Here is a 20,940-nt window from a genome sequence, read left to right as displayed (position 1 = left end):
AGCAGGCTCAGACATTCTTCCCTTCTAGGGAAGAACCTGTTTAAGCCTAAAGACTTGGAGCAGGCAGCCGAGAGGTGGAGGAAGTCCAACCAGGACTCCCTCCTTCATAGGGCTCTTACATCTAAGACCTATAAACCTCCGGCACCTCAACAACCTCGCCCGTCCAAGACAACGAAACCGGCTGTGGCAGCGAAGGCAATGGTGTCAACCCTTTCCTGTCAAAGACAGAAAGACAAAAAGTCCTCCAGGGGAGGAAAGAATCCTAGAGGGAGCGGCCAAGGCCGCAAACGCTAGGATTTCCAGTCCCCCTGCATGTCCACCAGTGGGAGGATGCCTTCAAAGTTGCACAGACAGGTGGCAGAAACTCGGGACCGATTCCTGGACGATTTCCATGATCAGTCAGGGATATCGCGTCCCGTTCATAACATCCCTACCTCCCCTGACAGCAGATCCAGTGTCATTGAGCTCCTTTGCCATGGGATCGGTAAGGGGGCAAGCCCTACGGGCAGAAGTCCAGACCATGTTAAAGAAGGGCACTCTCTAGGAGGTCGTCGACGTTCCCCAGGCTTCTTCAGTCGACTCTTTCTTGTAAAGAAGGCATCTGGAGGCTGGAGACCAGTCATCGACCTCTCAGCCCTGAACAGGTTTGTCAAACAAACCCCATTCAGCATGGAGACGGCGGACACGATCAGACTTGCGGTGAGACCACAAGACTTCAGATGTACACTGGACCTGAAGGACACGTACTTCCAGATCCCAGTCCATCCGTCTTCAAGGAAGTACTTAAGATTCAGCCTAGACAACAAGATCTACCAGTTCAAGGTGCTGTGTTTCGGTCTCTCCACAGCACCTCAGGTTTTCACCAGGGTATTCACACTGATTTCTTCGTGGGCACACAGGATTGGCATCCGTCTCCTCCGCTATCTGGACGACTGGCTGATCCTGGCAGACTCGGAGTCGACCCTTCTTCGCCACCGAGACAAGCTTCTGGGACTTTGCCAAGATCTAGGGATCGTGGTAAATCTGGAGAAGTCTTCTCTGCTTCCAACTCAACGATTGGTATATCTAGGCATGATCTTGGACACCAATCTCCACAAAGCCTTCCCATCAGACGACAGGATAGCCTGGCTGAGGGTCGCAGTTCTTTTCCTCAGACGAGAACTCCTAGCCCAATCGTGGTTACGTCTCCTCGGCCACCTTTCTTCTCTGGCCCGTCTAGTTCCAAATGGTCGCCTCTGGATGAGATCCCTTCAATGGCGACTCAAGTCCCGGTGGAATCAAGGTCACGATTCCCCGAACATCTTGGTCCCAATGGGTCCTGCGGAACGGACGGATCTCCAGTGGTGGTTGACAGAGGAAAACCTACGAAAGGGAGTGGATCTTCTCGTCCTCCCCCCGGATTTGATGCTGTTTTCGGACGCCTCAAAAAAAAGGGGGGGGGGGGAGTGGCACGTTCTGAACCACAGGACCTCAGGCCTATGGTCAGAATCAGAAAAGTGCCTCCACATAAACCTGCTAGAAATGAAGGCCGTGTATCTGGCACTTCAGCAGTTCCAACCGTACCTGGCGGGTCACTCCGTGGTGGTGATGAGCGACAAAACCACGGTAGTGGCTTACATCAACAAGCAGGGAGGTACCTTTTCAGAGCAGCTATCCCATCTTGCACTAGAGATACTGAGATGGACCGAAGCCCACTCGATTCCACTATCAGCTCGCTTCATTCCAGGCAAGAGGAATGTGCTCGCTGACAGTCTGAGCAGGGCATCTCAGATAAGGAGTACCGAGTGGTCTTTGGATCATCTAGTAGCCAACAAAGTCCTGACTTTGTGGGGTTTTCTGACGGCGGATCTGTTCGCGACAGCCTTGAATTTCAAGCTCCCGCTGTACTGCTCCCCAGTCCCGGACCCCAAGGCACTCTGGCAAGATGCCTTTCAACAACGGTGGGACTACATCGACGTCTACGCCTTTCCCCCGTTCTGTCTGATGAGAAGGGTACTCAACAAGACCAGAATATCGGTCAACCTTTCAATGATCTTCATAGCTCCACTATGGCATCACGCAGAGTGGTTCCCGGACCTTCTGCAGTTCCTGACGGAACTCCCGAGAGAGCTTCCTCCTCGACACGAGCTACTCGGACAACCACATGCCAACATCTTCCACAAAGCCGTAGCATCGCTACGACTTCATGCCTGGAGACTATCCAGCGTCTCCTCACAGAGAGAGGCTTTTCGCAACAAGTTGCGGAAAGGATGTCTCGATACCTGCAAAAGTCATCCGCAGGGGTCTACCAGGCAAAGTGGAGAGTCTACTGTGGTTGGTGTCGTGGAAGGGGTATCTCTCCACTCGATGCCACTATTCCAGCAATAGCGGAGTTTCTCGTGTATTTGCGGGAAGAAATGCGTCTTTCAGTCTCGGCAGTGAAAGGCTATCACTCAGCCTTAAGTCTTGCCTTCAGGCTCAAAGGAATGGACATTTCCTCTATACTGGAACTTTCTCTACTCATAGGAAGTTATGAACTTACCTGCCCCCAGTCGGAAGTGAGACATCCTCCATGGAACGTGGTTCGAGTCGTCAGGTCTCTTAAGAGACCTCCTATCGAACCATTACACCAGGCTTCTGATCGCCACCTGACTTGGAAGACGGTGTTCCTGCTTGCTCTAGCCTCGGCCAAGCGAGTCAGCGAACTTCATGGTCTCTCGTATGACATCGCCCATTCAAGGGGATGGGGGGAGGTAACGTTCAGATTCGTCCATGAGTTTGTAGCTAAGACTCAGAATCCAGGAGTTCCGGACCCCCGGTTCGACTCCTTCCGGATTTCGAGTCTCCGTTCTGTAACAGATGATCCAGACCATCTCCTACTGTGCCCAGTAAGGAGTCTGAGGCTCTATCTTAAGAGAACAGCTGCAATTCGTCCTCGGGTGCAAGCATTGTTCGTGAGCACAGGAAGGACGAAGAGGAGGGTCACTAAGAATACAATCTCAGCTTGGATTTGCAGGGTTAACCACCATTCCCTGAATCCTGACCCTCCTCCATCACGTCGCCCTAGGGCACATGATGTCAGAGGCATCGCTACGTCCCTGGCATTTAAGAGAAATTACTCTCTGACGCAGGTTCTACAAGCAGGGGTTTGGAAGCGTCAGATGACCTTCACAGCCCACTACCTGCAAGACGTGACCCACAGGAGGCTCGATACGTTCTCTATCGGCCCTGTGGTGTCTGCACAACAGCTGGTTTAAACCTCAGGCTCCTTAATGGACAAGTAGCAGAAGGTTAAGGGCATTGTTACCCGGTTTTAGTCTGCATGAACGAAAAGGTATGCCTGGCCCTTATTCTTTTCTTCATTCTCCCCTCTCTTGGGGAAAGCAGCATCCTGGGTTCTCTGCACAGTTGACCTCAAACCACTGCAGATAAACTATGTTTCCTTGTATTCCTAGTATTAAGTTGATACTGTTACGTCCCCATACCCTTACGAGGTGGTATTGGGATCGTCCTAACCTAGATTTCCATCTAAAGGACTCCAGGTCAACTTCCTAGGACGAGTCACACTTCATTTCTTCACACACTAGCTTACGCAGGCCGCGGTCCTTGCAGAGCAAGGCACTTGCGAGGTGCAGGGACTCCTTATCTTGAGTCCTACACACTCAGTTACTGAGTCCCCAGGCAAAAGGCAAAGCCAGTATGGCTGGGACTTACCACCCTACCTAAGGGTTAAGTCACCCTAATTAAATAACGTGGTTTGTATTTCGGTTACGGAACAAATGACAAATTCGGAGATAATTTGTATTTTTCCTAACCATACAAACCTTAGCTATTTAATCAAACTTGCCCGCCAGCCCTGTCCCCCAGGAAGTCCTACTTCTAAGCAAAGTGAGCTACTCACCGGTGTGTGAGGGGGGGAGGGGTAGCTAGCTACCCCTCCCCTACCCCCTCACTAACTAGCAAGGGGGTAGTAAACCCTCGTTAAAAATCTAATGGGTCGTCATTTCAGCTACGCCGAAAGTGATACCCTAATTAAATAGCTAATGTTTGTATGGTTAGGAAAAATACAAATTATCTACGAATGTCATGTTTCTAGACTATAATATTGTAATAATTTATTTTTAAATCAAGGATGAAGATTAAATTTCATAGTCTTCAAGAAGTACTTTCAGAATAATTGAAAATTCCTTCAAGGTATCTCATAATTCACTGGCTGTCAGATAGCAATTCTGAACAATGGGAAGTCCAAGGTAGTCTTCTCAACTGTTACTTACTATGACTTTAACACCTGGAAAAAAGTTCTACACAATTTATGCAAAACTTCTTGTAAAGACAGTTATACTACATTTTCAGACTTGACAAAAGGGATTTTGACAAAGGAAAAATCTATTTCTGGGGAGAGACCTGTGGCGCCAGGTGAAAAGAGTCCTTCTTATATATCTTTTCTGATAAAACCTTCCAATTATACCAGAGAAAGATAAAAGCATGGAATGCTTAGGTTACTACCCTCGCGCGAGCACCTTTTGGGTGTCGTGTATAAAGCAAAGGCGCGTGAAAACCACTATTCACAGGTTGTCTTCCATTTAGTTAATTCCTTCGTCAAATGGATGGGCCCATACAAAGGCCCTAGCCAACCACCAGCGCCACACCACCACGCCACGACGCGAGCGCCATCTGAACAACATCCTTCTGTAATGGCCATGACGGCTTGGAAAGGAAAGGGTGGGACCGTGTAAAATAAAGGGGAAGGGTTTCACCGGGCGCCACAGGTCTCTCCCCAGAAATAGATTTTTCCTTCGTCAAAATCCCTTTTCTGGGTCGACCTGTGGCGGCCGGTGAAAATGTACCAGAGAATGCCTTCCAAGCCCAACAATAACAACTAATTTAATGAGGGGAGAGAAACAACACCATGTAAAGAAAATCATAAATAATTAAGGTAAGTAGGCATAACACATAAACTAGCCACAGGGCATAGTGGGAGTAAGGTTAAACAAACATGATAACAGGGAAGCCTCCGAGTATCAGAGGAAACATGCAACAAAACTGACATGGCTAAGAATATCCCAACCCTATAACAACGGTAATCAATAATAGTTACAATCATAATAACCTAATATGTAATAAACTTAGGGCTAACGAACCACCAAGGAAGCGGCGTCGTGGTGCGAGTGGCGGGTAGGAGGGAGAAGAAAAGAGATGGATGAAAGGAAGAACAAAAGATCACTGGGGAGAGATAAGGCTCCCAGCTGCAACTGTTGGGTATTTAAGAGCCTGTAAGTTCATTAGATAGTGGCATTTGAAGACCATAGGAGATTCCCAACCCGTGAACTTTATAAGGTCATCAAAGTCCATCTTCTGGAAATAATTGATGGAGGTAGCTACGGACCGGATATCATGAGCATGGGGAAATGATCCCGGATTGGCTTGTTTAATGAAGTATAGGATCTATTGCCTAATACCACGTATGGAAATGGTACCTCCTTGTTCTCTGATAAACAAGGGGCCAGACGATCGGGTAGCAGTCGTGGCTAAAAAGGCCCAGAGAGTGGTGACCGGACATAGAGAAGTATCTTGGAGAAGAGGAATAACCTTCCAAGGGGACCACCTATTTTGGGGGTTAACGGCCGAATCATATTGGCGAATTGTCGAGTCCCTTTTGTCTGATTCGATGAAGAAATCGTTTTCCGGTTCAATGTTCGCATCTCTACGAGCTGCCAACTTCCTGTAGTCTACAAAGTTAGGGTTTTGGCCATCCTTGAGTAATCTGACACAGTGAGTTTAGAATACTCGGGTCAGTTTGAGGAACGGGATCCGGATGGGACGGAGTTTCCACTCGAGGAGGAGAGGAAACCAACTGTTCTTGGGCAGTGAGGTGGTACTAAAGCCACTGCGCCCCGGAAGGAGCGTAGTCGGTGTAAAAGTTTTAGAAGATTCACTGGGGGAGATAGGGAAATCTTCTTCTAATGGTTCCAATCCCGGGGTAATGCGTCCATGGCATAAGCCTGAGGGTCCAGGGTTGGGGTCACAAAACAAGGAAGTTTGTGATTGATCTGAATTGTGAATAGATCTACCTGGATGCCTGGAACGAGCCTGAGTATCCACCGGAATGAAATTCTGACTCCAGGGGACTCGTCCTGGATAGTGAGCCCGCTCTCACATCCTGGCCTCCCGCTAGGTGAGGTGCTGACAGGAACCAGTTCTCTTCTGTTGCCCAGGCGAAGAAAGTGACCAGGATCTGATTCAGGTTGGGTGACTTGGATCCTCCCCTGTTGCCGTAGTGTACCGCGTCTGTGCTGTCTGACACTACTCTGATGTGGGTCGACCTCGGAGGAGAGTCTCTCTTCAGGGTCAAGAACACTGCCATGGCTTCGAGAGCATTGATATGGGACTGTTTCATGGCGAGTGACCAAGAACCTGAAACATCTGATGTTCGGAGTAATCCCCCCATCCACTTAGAGACACGGCTGAATGGAATGTCACTTGTGGAGGTGGGAATTGTAGAGGAACCGCTTTGGAGAGGTTCTTCAGTTTGGACCATGGGCGTAGTCTCATTTTCCAGACAGAGGGGATCTTCGAGACCTTGTCTTCTTATAGGTACTGTAGCTCTCTTTCTCCAAAATCGATTGATGTCTTTGAGTTTGGCTTTTATTAGGAGATCTGTTACTGAGGTGAATTGGAAAAGGCCGAGGATACTTTCTAGGCTCTTTGGACACCTGTTTGTGTTTGAGAAAATTCTTGATCTTGGAACCTATTCCTCTTACTTTTGGAAGGGAGAGACAACGCGTGCTTCGAAAGGTCCCACTGAATGCCTACCCATTCTAAGTGGCCTGATGGTCGCAGGCGAGACTTTTGGAGATTGACCCGAAATCACAGGTTGTCGAGCAATCGAAGTAATTCCTTCGTAGCTCTGTTGCCTTCTATGGCCGACCGGGCCCAAATGAGCCAACCGGCCAGATAAGCAATGATCTGTATCTCTTGGTTCCTGAGTTGTTCTAACACTGCCTCTCCCAGTTTCGTGAATATCCTGGGATCAATGTTGAGGCCGAAGGGCATGTCTTGAACACAAAGGCTTTCCTGCTTAGGTGGAAACCCAGATAAGAAGAGAAGATTCGAGCTATAGGCGCAAGCTAATAGCCGTCGGTAAGATCGACAGAGGTGGTGACGGTCCCACGGGGAAGTAAGGTCCGTACCTGAGAGATAGTCAACATCCGGAACTTGCCGCAGAGAATGAAAGAGTTTAGCTTGACAAGTCCAGGTCCACTCTCAATGCCGACAAGCCTTTCTTCGGAAATGTGAACAGGCGGCTTGGAACTTCAGTGATCGATCCCGTTTGATTGCTTTTTCTTGAGTAACCCTGTGGTGTACTCTTTCAGGACGGGAGTGGATTTCTGGGAGAAGGTCACTGGCGGAGGAGGAGGACCTCGAGGCCATTTTCATCTCAAACCGTTAGAGATTATGCTATGATCCCACAGACCGAAGGTCCAATGGTCACGAAAGTGGTAAAGTCTTCCCCCTACCGGGACCACCGCGTTGTGAGGGAGTGAAACTAGGTCCTCCCCTTCTCCGAGCCCCCTTTTTCCTAGGTCCGCCTTGATGGTGGGACTGTCTTCTACTCCTGTAGCTTCTGTAGGGTTCGGATCTATGGCTGTATGCAGGCAAAACATCCCAACGGGGTTGGGCTGTGTACCTGGGGAATCAGTGAGGTAGACCACCTGATGATGGGGATTCAGATGCAAAGGCGTCGAACCAGAGGAAGGCTGTGATGACAAGTGGGAAACCGACTATCGATTCCTGTCTGATAGAGGTCTCAGACAGAACGTACTTCCCACAACTGACCCGATCAGACCAACAAACGTGTAGGTCGAACTGGAAGGGCAGAGCTTAGAATTATCGTACCCCCCAGGCTGACAACATCCTGGTCCAGACAGATCGGGCCTGCCCTTTAGGAAATAATACCGTTACCTTCGGTACCTTGTCTAACCTAACCAAGGCAATCTCTTTCAATCGAACGAATCCGTTGAATGGGAATTCTAGTACCTGGGAGCAAAATCTAGGTCCCCCAGAGGGAGGACGTCTATGCCATCCAGATTTATGGTACCACCTATATCCGAGTTCCTGAACGGCACTGACTCACCACCATACCTTAGAGCTGCGTCATAGCCCCTTGGTTTTCCCTAGAATGTGTTGCTTTTAGCAGTCACGGTTTATGCAGGGTAACATGAACATCAGGATCCTTTAAGGGTCCTAGGTCGGTGACGTAGGTAATTGCAAAGCTGAAGGCTCAAAACTCATCCCCACCTACCTGCCCGTCCATGGGGTCGTCGTCCAACCTTAGAGAGGACACTCCGAGGAGATAGGGACCTCTAGATGGAGCATTCCTTCCCAACCTTGATACCCAAGGGCGGAGAGCCTCTCTTGCAGGCCAGAGAGATTCATCATCATCCTGATGGGAACCATGCAGGCGAACCTTCTGTAACAGAAAGGGGACATAAGTCTGGATGTTCCTTGAACTTTGGTTAGCGATCCTATTCACAGGCTGGGATCAGCTGTATAACTCTTAAAAAGCAATTTTAAAGAAAAGTCATTTAATGTACTGTACTATCTTCTGGGGTATAGTGCGACACTTGTATTCATGAAATGTGACACTGTTGGCGCATTCGCCACTGGGTGGAAATTTATTTCTATATGAACACTATGTTGTATGGATATTTATCCATATTTAGACATAGTTAGAATTGACTATGCATAAATATAGGCATAATTAATTTATTTCTATTTGAACACTATGTTGTATGGATATTTATCCATATTTAGACATAGTTAGGATTGAATATGCATAAATATAGGCATAATTAATTTAATTCTATTTGAACACGATGTTGTATGGATATTTATCCATATTTATACATAGTTAGAATTAAATATATGCATAAATATAGGCATAGTTACGTTCATATATTTTTTTGTATTCATGTTAAATCCTTTCCTTTACAGGTAAAACAAAAGATTGGCCACCCGTGGTCTGAGTGATCTCTGTCTGTACCGGAGCTCCGGTAACCATCCCCGGTACAAACAAAGGTCCGTCATAGTGACAACGTGAACACCAGAGGAAATCTAATATTAACCTCAATGCTGATAGCCTGTACGATATCCGGTTAAGCCGGAGATTCGATGAAAAGGATCGTAATGACGATATTGTGATTATTCATGAAAAAGGGTTCATACCCTGATTCTGATCGTCTGATTGATCTCTGTTTGTACCGGAGAACCAGTGACAAAGGTCCTTCATCGTGAAAACGTGATCCTCAGCGGTACGATAACATTCCCCAATACTGAATGTCTGTGCTATCTCCAGTGAAGCCGGAGATTCGATGAAAAAGGGACCGTAATAATGAAACTGTGAAATCCTCATCGGTATCACATTGTTAACTCCGGTTCTGGACGTCTGCTTGATCTCTGTTTGTACGGGAGATCCGGTAGCAAAGGCCAGTCACCGTGAGATCGTGACCGTCACCGGTACGATAACATTAACCTCAATGAATGTTTGTGTTATCTCCAGCGAAGCCGGAGATTCGATGAAAAAAGGGGCCGTAAAGGTGTAATTGAGATCAAACATGACAAAGGTTCGTGTGCAAAAGGCCTCAGCCGGAGTCTGAGTGCCGGATTTCACCGTTGCACTCCAAATATCTGACTAGTTTTCACCCAATGAGTATCCATTATAGCGGAGTATAACTCAAGGCGGAGCTAAGCATAACTCAAGGCGGAGCTAAGGGTGTCGGTATAAAACGACCCCAATTAATGACTCATACACTAACGTTCCTACTAATAGTGTTAGCTATATTAACAGTAACCACATCAATAAAACGTGTATAACATTAAACGTACTATCATCAACTCTGATAATAAGAGGAGGCCTGAATAACTCGTGATTGTATAAAAACAGAGAACTCACCTCTCTTACTTGAGCTAATAAACGAGCACCCTATGCTCTCACTCTCAAGGTTACATAATAAAAAGCTAACATCACACAATAATATAAGAAAAGTAAAAAATTGATTGCTTTTATTTTATTTTCTTTTTTTTTCTTTTTCTTTTTTAGTCATTGTAATAACCAAGAACGAAGAATAACGACAACGTAACCAATAAACAAGGATATACTGTAGTCTAAATTGAGCCTTCCTGAGGCGAGTACAAACTAACAGACTAAATCGCTAAATGTTTAAATCGCTATTTGCCCCATACCATTGTTGGCACTATAACATCCAACTGTTTGTATATTTGTAATTTACCTAATGTCTGTTAATGACATAAGGATAAATAACTTGAAGCAATCTGCCGACCTCCGAGGGTCGGGGAAGCATTGACATGCCCTTAAAATAAATATAAACACCAGCCTTAGCTAAAGGCAAGGCAAATATAAGTGTTAAGTGTATGGGCGACCTCCGGTGAAGCCGGAGCGTAATGAGATGTCCTGAATAATGCCGCCTTAGCCAAAGGCAAGGCAAATAAGTGTGACGTGTATGGGCGACCTCCAGGGACGCCGGAGGATAATGAGATGCCCTGAATAATTCAATTGTGGCTAAAAATTCAATTGTGAAAGATATAAAAGCCAAGCCGCAGCTAAAGGCTAAGGCTTAGATCATAGCAAAGCGTATTTACGATCCCCGGTGAGGCCGAAGGGAGAAGAAAGGTCCTGAATAATTATTGTGAATAAAAACACAATTGTAATAACAATGGCTATTGTGGATATGGCCGTGGCCTGAGACCGCAGTAAGGGCCACCGGAGGGTCGTATCTAAACAATATGAAGCCCGTCCCATGCAGTAAACAATATATAAATATAACAATAGAACGAAAGTCATTGAGAATCCCTCAAGCCGGAGTAGAACTCAAGGCGGAGTGGAAAACGTTCATAAACAATTTATAAATATAACAATAGAACGAAAGTCATTGAGAATCCCTCATGGCGGAGTAGAACTCAAGGCGGAGTGGAAAACGTTCATAACTACTCCCGAGCCGTAACGGGGAGAGGACGAAACACGGAACAAAATAACGCTAACAATTGAAAAGTCACGAAAAATAAATAACTCGTAAGTTATCATCCACCCAGAGGGGGAGAGGTGAGGGAGGGAGAACCCGTTGAACGCACAAAACGGAAAACGGGAAATCCGCTCAACCACCGGAGCTAAGAAAGAAAACGAGAGAAAGGGGTAACTCGTGACTGCGAACAGAAAACGGGGACCCCAAGCTCTCGCTCTCTTGGACACAAAAACAGGACTAAAAATCACACAACACTATTATAAACGTATAAAATAAAAATGTACATCCATAACACTACGATCGAAGAATAGCATCTGCTAAAACTTAAAATAAATAGCACAGTCGAGTGACGAACGCCTCGGAGGGGCGGGTACTAAACAAAAACAAAGCTAGATCGCTATCTCGTTCGTAGGCTGGACTTGCTAGCAAAAAGTACCATGAGCATAAATACACAAAAAAAAAAAAAAAAAAAAAAAAAAAAAATAACGGTTCTAAAGGCATAAGGCCAGGGACTTAACCAAGAACCTAAGTGACAGAGTACTAAACGGGCAGACAAAGATGAATTCCCAAACAAGTGAACAAACAATGGCCGCCATGAAAGGCCAGACGGGAATAATAAAACAGACTATACTGGATATAAAACAAAAGCCCGGTACAATAAAAAACTGTCAAAACAAACTATGGTACTTAACATTGGAATGTGTGAAGATGGAGCTTCGGACATGACAAAATAAATCCACTATTGATAAAAAAGACCGAGAGCACCACAAAAAAATTCAACACTTAAGATTCCAAAAAGAAGGCTGTAGTTCAGATGGCGCTCGCGTCGTGGCGTGGTGGTGTGGCGCTGGTGGTTGGCTAGGGCCTTTGTATCGGCCCATCCCTTTGACGAAGGAATTAACTAAATGGAAGACAACCTGTGAATAGTGGTTTTCACGCGCCTTTGCTTTATACACGACACCCAAAAGGTGCTCGCGCGAGGGTAGTAACCTCAGCATTCCATGCTTTTGTCTTTCTCTGGTATAATTGGAAGGTTTTATCAGAAAAGATATATAAGAAGGACTCTTTTCACCGGCCGCCACAGGTCGACCCAGAAAAGCCATTTTCACCCTGACTTTCCTGCCCAGAGAAAAAAAAATATTATCAATTCTTGTGGCCAAATTCAACAAACAATGTATAATCTGGCTCTTTGTCATGAATGAAGCATTAACGCCATTATAATGCCTACCCCTTTCTTCGGACTCTGAAAATGAAAATCACAATAACCGACTCTTTTTCCTCATGTTTAAATACTCCACCTCCATCTGAAACATAGGAGATATTTTTGATGGCTCTTTCCTTAGTTTTGTCATGGTTTTCAACCAAGAATGAACTGTCTATTTACTATTCATTAGGGTTTCCCTTTTTCTCTATGTGGTTGTGGTGGCCTAGAGGTAGCGTCCTTGCCTGTTGATTGCCAGACTGGGGTTCGAGCCCGCTCAGACTCGTTAGTTCCTTTAGTCGCTGCATCCTCACCCTCCTTGGGAGCTAAGGATGGGGGGTTTGGGAGAGCCTATAGGTCTATCTGCTGAGTTATCAACAGCCACTGCCTGGCCCTCCTTAGTCCTGGCTTGGGTGGAGAGGGGGCTTGGGCACTGATCATATGTAATATGGACAGTCTCTAGGGCATTGTCCTGCTTGATAGGGCAGTGTCACTGTCCCTTGCCTCTGCCATTCATGAGCGGCCTTTAAACCTTTAAGTGGAATTATCTGATGAGCTTTAATATAAACACTTTTTCTCAAGTCTGATGGACAAAATTACATAATGTGGAATGAGATCCAATTGATTGAGATTCATAAATCCTCCTCCGCTTTAATTTAGGGGCCTCAAAACCTTCGGGTTTTGAGTTAGTTTATGCATACAATAAATCCTGTTATCTAGCCACACGGGATGGGTGTATCAATATGAGCTGATAAATATTGTGTATTTCAATTATAATTGAATTCTAGTTGATGTGACAGAGCAGGTGAACACAAAAAAATTAAAATACATGCAAGTGCAAAAGCCATTGCTGTACTTTCCAGAGCCCCATTTACTTAGAAATTTTGAAAAGTGTAAACGACAAGTATCATTGCTTAAGGCAACAACAACAACAAGAAATATGGTCTGCTCTTCTGTATGTAAATAAAAGAAACAATTTTTGTGATTTTAGACATTATGTATATAGAATGATGAAAAATAAACTACATCTCAGTACACCAATATTCTATTGGTAATTCTTTTATTAATGAATTTTAAATATGCAGTATAAAGTTCAATACCATAGTTTGACATATGCCGCATATTAATATGAATGAGACACTTTATTAACTAAAATATCATCTGTTGCACTCTCAGTGTCTTCATTTAATCTAAAAATAACTTGAGTCCTAGCTGGCTCAATATCTATTTCTAAAGGTGTACTATTTGAACATTCGACATCGTGCTCAATTGATGGCACATTACACACTATATCCTTACTCTTATCAAGCCCTGAAACTTCTTGTTCTGTTACATAAGTCAAGTCTGGGACGGAACCGCCAAAGTGACTGGTGTCGTAAATATTCCCGATATCAGTCTGGGAACATACCATAACCTGGTGCGAGCAAGACTTACAGTGCAGCTCAAAGGTACCTCTATGGGTAAATATTTGTCCACAAACTTCACACACAAAATTTTCTGGAGACTGTTCTGGATGCAGACTCTGAGAATGTGTCTTCAGATGATCATCTAGTTGTGTCTTGGAAGCAAAAAATATCCCACAAACTGAACACAGGTATGCAGTTTCCTCATTATGCATGATCATGTGACTCTTTACTGCTTTACGAACCCGGAAGCTTTTGTTACAGATGTTGCACTGGTAAGGTTTCCTATTTTCACTGTGGATTTTCAAATGGATATTGAGTAATGCAACTCTATGGAACGATTTTCCACAAATAGAGCAAACAAATGGCTTTTCTCCTGTATGGACTCTCATGTGATTGGTCAGTAATGAGCTCTGATAAAAAATTTTCCCACAGAATTTGCACTCAAAACTCTTTGCGACAGATTTCAAAACAGTTGGATCCAAGTCACGCAGTTCTTCTTGTGAATGAGTACTATAGTGTGGTTTGATATTTTTCTTGTGGGCAAATTTCTTTCCGCACAGTTCACATGAATAAGGTTTATCTGAGCGATGAACTCGGATGTGATCTTTCAACTTGAATAGTTGAATGAAAGCAAGAGAACACAAATTGCATTTGTATGGCTTTTCTCCCCGATGAATTTTGTAGTGAATTTTCAGACTTCCCCTTGAACTTAACATTTTACCACACAGGTCACACTTGTAATTTTTCTCACCAGTATGAGTTTTTATGTGTTGTCTAAGATATAATGAAGATGCAAAGGTTTTCCCACAATCACTACAACAGTAATCTTTCTTTCCTAAATGAATATCAATGTGAGTTTTAAGATATTGTTTATGATACATATTACCACAGATATCACACTGAGACTTACTGTCATTAAACTCATTCAGGTGCTTCTCTCGAATGTGTTGCTTTAAGCAGCGCTTATTTCGTAGCTTCTTTGCACAAAATGTACATTCACTTTCAGCAGTGTGAATATTTTTATGTTTGAGTAAATTTCTTCTCAGAGAAAATTCCTTGCCACAGACCTCACAGTCTAGCTTCTTAGGATTAGTATGCCGTTTCATATGGAGTGTTAAATAATTTTGATGTTTGAAACTCATTCCACACATCTGGCAGTCATAACTGCATCTTTTCTTGGAATGAGTCTCCAGGTGTATCTTGATGTAATGCTTGTCATATAACTTGCCACAAAAAGTGCATGGAATTTGTTGTCCTTCCGAATGGTATTTGCGCATATGGAGTTTTAAAGCGTCACCATTCTTAACATTCTTACTGCATAAAAGGCAACACTTCCTATCTGTATGTATCATTTTATGTTTTGATAAATTACTCCTGCTGGAGACTGCTTTTCCACAAATGTCACACTCAAATATTTCTGGAATTACATGGATTTTTGAGTGGAATTTCAAATCGCTACATAAGGAAAAGGACGTATCACATACTTCGCACTCGTGAAACTCCTTTTTCACATGCTCTCTGAGTAACTCCTCGGATGAAAAGACACATTTACATCGAATACATCTTGTTGGTATCCTCTGTACAGTGTGTTCCTTCATGTGTTTCAGCAAAGCAGCCTTGTTCTTATAAACTAAAGAGCATTTATCACATTTAAAATTCTTTATTAATGAAATGCTTCTACCAATTTTGGAACCTTCACATTTTCCTTTTTTTGAAGACTTGACGCTAAAAATAGCATTTACCAACCCGATTTCATCTATATGTGTCTCCAAATGTAGTCTGAAAGCCTTCACTTCTTGGTACACTATTCCACATACTGAGCACTTCAAAGATAGATCTGCGACATGTTCTTTCATATGATTATCCAACAATGACTTGCTAGAGCACATTTCCCCACATTTGGGACATTCACAAACATTCACTTCACCATGTTTCAAAGCGTGTATTTTCAGGCTACTCTCCAGAATAAACTCCCTTTGACAAATAGAGCATTTCTTCATCTTTGAAGCTAGCATTCCAATTTGCTTTTTACCTTAAAAAATTTGGAATGGCAAAACTACCCACTTTTACAAAACTACCAAATTGCTTACTATATATATCACTAAAAATTAAATTACTGAATCATATATAATTTTATTTTATTCCAAACATTTATTTCACGATCATTGCTGCTGTTTCAATTATCTCCTGGTGTTTAGGTTTAATTCAGTGATCTTCAAGTTCTGGAAAGTAAAAATTAAATATTTAATAAATTAGACTAAGAGCTACAAATATTGCATCTCCTATTTCTATCTTTACTTTATTGGAAGATCATTTACCAAAATGGAAACTGGCTTTATTATACAATTTACTTGCACTTCTAATTTTTTTTTATTTTTTTTTTCCAGAATACACATCGGTCCAAAAGAACCTGCAAAATCTAAGAATAAATCCAGCTTTGACTGTTTTGGCAAAAAACAGAACTTTACTACAGGATGTGTCCAATAACTATTGGGCGAAAGCTATTAATTTGTAATCTATGACTAAAGTACAAAATATGTGTTATAAGTCTTCAAGATTTTTTTTCAAACAAGTTATATTTGTTTTGTATTAATCCCCAATACTTAAAAGTTATATGTAAATCCCAGACATGCCAATTCACTTATAGTAGAGAAAGATGATTAAGTATATAATTCAGGAGGGTTGCCACCAGTCAATACAGTTTGTCTGCAGCAATAATTTTTACCTATTTCAGACTTGATCTTCAGCCACATTTTGAGTCGGCAGTAGGATGACTTGATACTAGTAACAAAGCAAGAGGGTTTCCTGGAGGATATGAAGTGTCACAAGATCATGCATGTCTTTGCATTGAAGGGACCTCCCCCACACACATATGCACACACTTGGTAATACTTAGGTTCGCTCAAAATCTATTTTTGGGTGAGGTAGCCATGTCGTCCTGATGGAAGCTCCTTCGTTAGTAGCTTCAAATATAACCTAGGAAGCTACTAACGAAGGAACTTCCATCAGGACGACATGGCCTGAGCCCAAAAAGTTCTTTTGTAAATTTTGCCAAACAGTAAGATAGCCTTTTGAGTAGGGAATAATTTCTTAGAAGTAGCTGCACAAAACTAATCTCTTTTATTACAGAATCCCACTCACAAAACTTTGTTCCTTTATGAATACAAACCATCATTGTTTACTAGGAGTATGATTTCCTCTTATCTGGAATAGCCATTTAAACTTTTAATGAGGTAGCCGTATTTGTTAGTGGGTGAAGGTTAAGCCTTGCCCACTTGCTAGTCTGTTCTGCTGAAACTTTTGATCTTGGCGGCATGCAGTACAAAGCATATTCTTGCTGGCTCAGTAATTTTGACTGTTAATTTTTTGTTTTCTCTTTTATAAGCACTGGATAAGTATGCAAACAGACTATTGTGTTCGAGGGATAGATTGAAGGAATATGGATGGTTTTTTTTTCTTCTTTAGATAAACAGAGTAAATGTGCGATGGGCTTCTGTGCAAACCTGCTGTTATATCATCCTTATTCCTGTTGGGTGGCACGACATGTTTGCTTTTATTCCCACACGTATCTTTATACAGACAATGTGAACCTAAGGAAACTGGCATTCCACCCAGTGTTTATGGGGAGGGGTATCATCCATCTTCTGCCCCTGCAGTGTCTTCCTAACCCCAGGAGAGGAGGTAAAAGATGTAAAACCGGGTAGTGTTGCCTCTGCTGCTTTGAAGAGTCACCTGTGGCCTCTTCCCTCGAGGGCGAACCGTTGTTGGCTTGCACAATCCTGTAGAACATGAACTTCAAGTTCCGCCTCCTTCTCTGCCTAACTTAATTAGATTCTTCCAACAGGCGCATAAGTTTCCTCCATTGGTGCTGTCTAGTGTAGAATATGTACATGCACTGGTGATTTAGACCACAGGCCTCCTCCCTCACCTGGACAATAGAGCGATGACATTCTGTTATACGAGCGCTGTAGGAAGTACTTTTCACAGTCTCCTCGTGATTGGTCTCCATGTAATCAGTCCTAATGCGATTATTCACCGCATGATTGGTCTCAGTATGCCATAGAGGTTCCCTACACTCGCTGTGCCAGATCACCTGTTGCTTCCCAGCACTTCCACCATACGCTCACAAATAGGAACATGAATAAGTAACCATCCAGGATCTCTCTTACAAGCATCGAGATGCCACCATTGTGTACATGTGATTGGCAACAATATGTGGTCTTCTGCTCTCTCTTCAGAGGTTAGAAGAAAGTGGTACTTTGTACAAGTTGGGGGCACAAGAGCTTGTCAATCTGCCTACCTTACAATCTCTTCATATCTAGTGAGGAAGGTACTGTTATCAAAGGGATGGGATGCATCAAGACTAAAGCCCTTTGCAAGGAAGGAGTGAGGAAGTGTTTGTTCGTCGACGTCCTTGCACTCACTGAGAGTGCAATGAACTTGGAGAGGGTACCGTGGCTCCTATGAAGGAAGCCAATCGGCCTGATTGACATTTTGTCACCCCTCAAGGATCTAAAATAGTCTTCATGTTGTCAAGGTCGAAAGTTCCTTGCAAGCTCTTGGAAACAGTGAGCTCTCAAATCTCCAGGCCTGAGAATTCATGTTATTCTATCAGTCGATCAAGATCCTGTCTTCAACATTCTCTGAGCAAAGTTAATTTCTATGAGCCCGAGAATATGAACCCATCTCCCCTTTGCAGCCTTCATGGTGCACCAGTGAGCAAACCAGTAGGAAGGCTATGTTATATTATACAGTTGTCTCTCACTCTCCAGAAAAGTTGGACGGGATGTGTGTTGTCAATGAGGAATGGCCCTGTGCTGGAGGCTACAACCCCTTACCAAAGAAGGACAGAGGCAATGATGGAAAATGGAAGAAGCCTAGCTATGACTCCCTAATCTATCTTTTAGTCACCAGGCCATTTAAAGGTGGCTGTGTTGAGATCTTTGGTCCCAGCCACACCGTTAAATTCGGCTTTGGAAGAAAGCCGAGACTATCTCCAAACCCTGATCAGCACTTCCAGCTACTTCTTCCTCAAGAAAGTCATAGACAACGCTCCACCCTTTCATGTTCAGCCTGGCTAATTCAGGAGGAGCGGTAAAGGTAAGAAGAGGAAAGAGACAGTGAAGTAAGCAGTCTCCTACTCCAGCTTCTGCAGGTGAGCTATACCTGTCATGCTCTTCAGACCCACATTTAGGCTGGAGACAGCGAACACTGTGCAGTCTACCATTAGAGAGGAAGACTTCATGCTTTCAGGAGACTCGAAGGCTGCACACTTCCAGTAGTGTACTATTTATGCCCTGTACTTTGGACTGCCTACAGCTCCCCAAGTTTTCCCGTGGATATTCTCGCTGGTCTCAGCTTGGGTCCACTCGAATGGGATTTGCCTCCTGAGGAGTCCCACTGATTGGTTGATCCTGGCCTCCACAGGAAGCAGTTATTCCAGGATCAAGAGAGACATGTTTCCTTTTGTCATGATCTGATCATTATTATTCACAAAAAAATCAAGTCTCCTGCCCAAGCAGAGGATGAAGTAGCTGTGCATGCTGATAGATACGGCAGTAGCGAGCCTTTTTCCATCAGACAATTGTATTGGTAGGCTCATGGAGGCAGCACACCCATTCCTGCACAATCAAAATTTTGTTTGACATTGGCTACGTCTTCTAGGCATCCTTCCTCGTTAAGAGCAACTCGACCCACATGGATGTTTCCACCAACAATCACTCCTGTGGTGTTTGAATCGTCGCTGATCAGCAACTAGCGATCTCCTTTACTGCCATGTTCCTCTGGAACAGGAAGTACCGTATGATCGTGCCAGTGGTTGAATGACGAAAACCTTATCTGTGAAGTTACACGCAACTCTCCACTTCCTATGTTGCTGCTGATCACAGAATCATCCAAGGAGGGGTGAAGTGTACACCTAAGGAACTAAGCTGCCTCAGGGGTGTGGTCCACATAAGAAAAGCACTGGTATGTCAACAACTTGTTAAGACAAGAAGTGTTTCTATCAGTAGCTTTGATGAGTGAAAATACTAAGGTCGTGGCATACGTCAGCATGTAAGGGGGCAAGGTTTCACAGACTCTTTGTGAGTTGGTAAAGCAGGTGTTCTGGGCAGTGGAAAATGCTGTAGACCTGTTAGTGAGGTTCATTCCTGGCAAGAAGATGATTCTAGCAGACACGCTGTCACCAAGGACAGATCGTAGGCATGGAAAGGTCCCTATATCCTTGCAGGGTGGAAAGTCTAATTTCTATTTGAAGATCACAGAAAATAAACCTGGTTACCACACAGTTGAATAAGTATCTCCTGGAGTTATGCTCCCCTGTTCCCGACTCATGGGTGATGTTGGAAGATCCCTTCCAATACACCCTAGGACATCCTGGATGCAGAGGCCTTTCCTCCCCTCTGCTTGATTTGCTGATTAGTCAACATGCTATTGACAACATCAGTTCTGAGAATAAGCCTGGTAGCTCACACATGCCCATTCTTGTCTGTCAGACCCACCTTCAGAGGTACCACAACTTAACTGCGTCCCTTACACTTCCTGGTTGGTCACTAACCAGCATATCTGAGCAAGACTTCTCAGACTAGGGTTGTAATTTAGCTTATAATATTAATAATAATACCTGCAAAGTTCCCCAGCTCCTGTCTACAAATGAAAGTGGGACACCTTCTGCAATTGGTGTTGTAAAACGGATACTGTACTTATCTGGCGGGAATCTCTCTGCAAGTGATTGGTTCAAGCAGTTACCCTCCCGGGGTAGATTTGCCCCCAGAATGATATGTTGCCCAAAGCCTCCGGTCACATATGAGCCCTGAATTGGGCATTAGCTAGAGATACGACCCTTAAGACTGTCTTCCTGCAACTAGCAATAGCCTTGGTTAATTAAGTAGGTGAGCTGCATGACCTTTTGTAGGTCATTCTGAAGGATGGAAGAAGGTTTCCTTCACTTTCATTCTAAAGTTCATGGCCAAGACCCATAATTAAGCTGCCCCTAACTCCAAGTTCCGAGTCCTTCTCTATCGCTTCTCTTCCTAGGAGGGATCAGGAATCAAGGATGACTCTTCCATAAGGCATGACTTCCAATGCAAAAATGCAGGGTTGTTCCACCTCTGTCAACACATCCATTGGTGGAACTTTGACGGTAGGCCTGGAACAGATTTGAGTAGATGGAGAGAAAATACGCAGACATGACATTCCCTTACTGAAGGCAGGAGACATACCTTTGAGTTGTTCCTACCCCTTCTACTCTCTTAACATCTATCCTGGACTGAGCCTGTAGTAGAGTTCAACACCTTATGGAGGAAAAGATTGCTTG

At 44.0% G+C, this 20,940-nt stretch overlaps 1 protein-coding gene and 1 long non-coding RNA gene across 9 annotated transcripts in view; one reads left to right on the top strand and one right to left on the bottom strand.

The window, feature by feature from the left end:
• The window catches only part of LOC137648866 (uncharacterized), a 127,422-nt gene that overhangs the window by 95,327 nt on the left and 11,155 nt on the right, over positions 1-20,940 (top strand). For 2 of the 3 annotated variants that reach the window (XR_011045736.1, XR_011045738.1), the window contains exons 3-4: positions 16,013-16,136; positions 16,360-16,510. This is a non-coding gene — a long non-coding RNA (uncharacterized lncRNA). Of the gene's footprint in view, positions 1-16,012; positions 16,153-16,359; positions 16,511-20,940 lie in introns of all 3 variants that reach the window. The other variant, XR_011045737.1, reaches the window with a different exon arrangement.
• The window catches only part of LOC137648865 (zinc finger protein 665-like), a 120,060-nt gene continuing 112,368 nt past the window's right edge, over positions 13,249-20,940 (bottom strand). For 5 of the 6 annotated variants that reach the window (XM_068382026.1, XM_068382028.1, XM_068382031.1 and 2 more), the window contains one exon: positions 13,249-15,847. In XM_068382026.1, coding sequence (XP_068238127.1) covers positions 13,343-15,640 — 2,298 coding nt within the window. In that variant the 5' untranslated portion in view covers positions 15,641-15,847 and the 3' untranslated portion in view covers positions 13,249-13,342. Of the gene's footprint in view, positions 15,848-16,350; positions 16,431-20,940 lie in introns of all 6 variants that reach the window. The other variant, XM_068382027.1, reaches the window with a different exon arrangement.

This window comes from Palaemon carinicauda, chromosome 10 (genome assembly GCF_036898095.1).
Source record: "Palaemon carinicauda isolate YSFRI2023 chromosome 10, ASM3689809v2, whole genome shotgun sequence".
In the NCBI taxonomy this organism is placed as follows: domain Eukaryota; kingdom Metazoa; phylum Arthropoda; class Malacostraca; order Decapoda; family Palaemonidae; genus Palaemon; species Palaemon carinicauda.
Note: the sequence above shows the minus strand (reverse complement) of the source record. Positions and strands in the feature narration are given on the sequence as shown.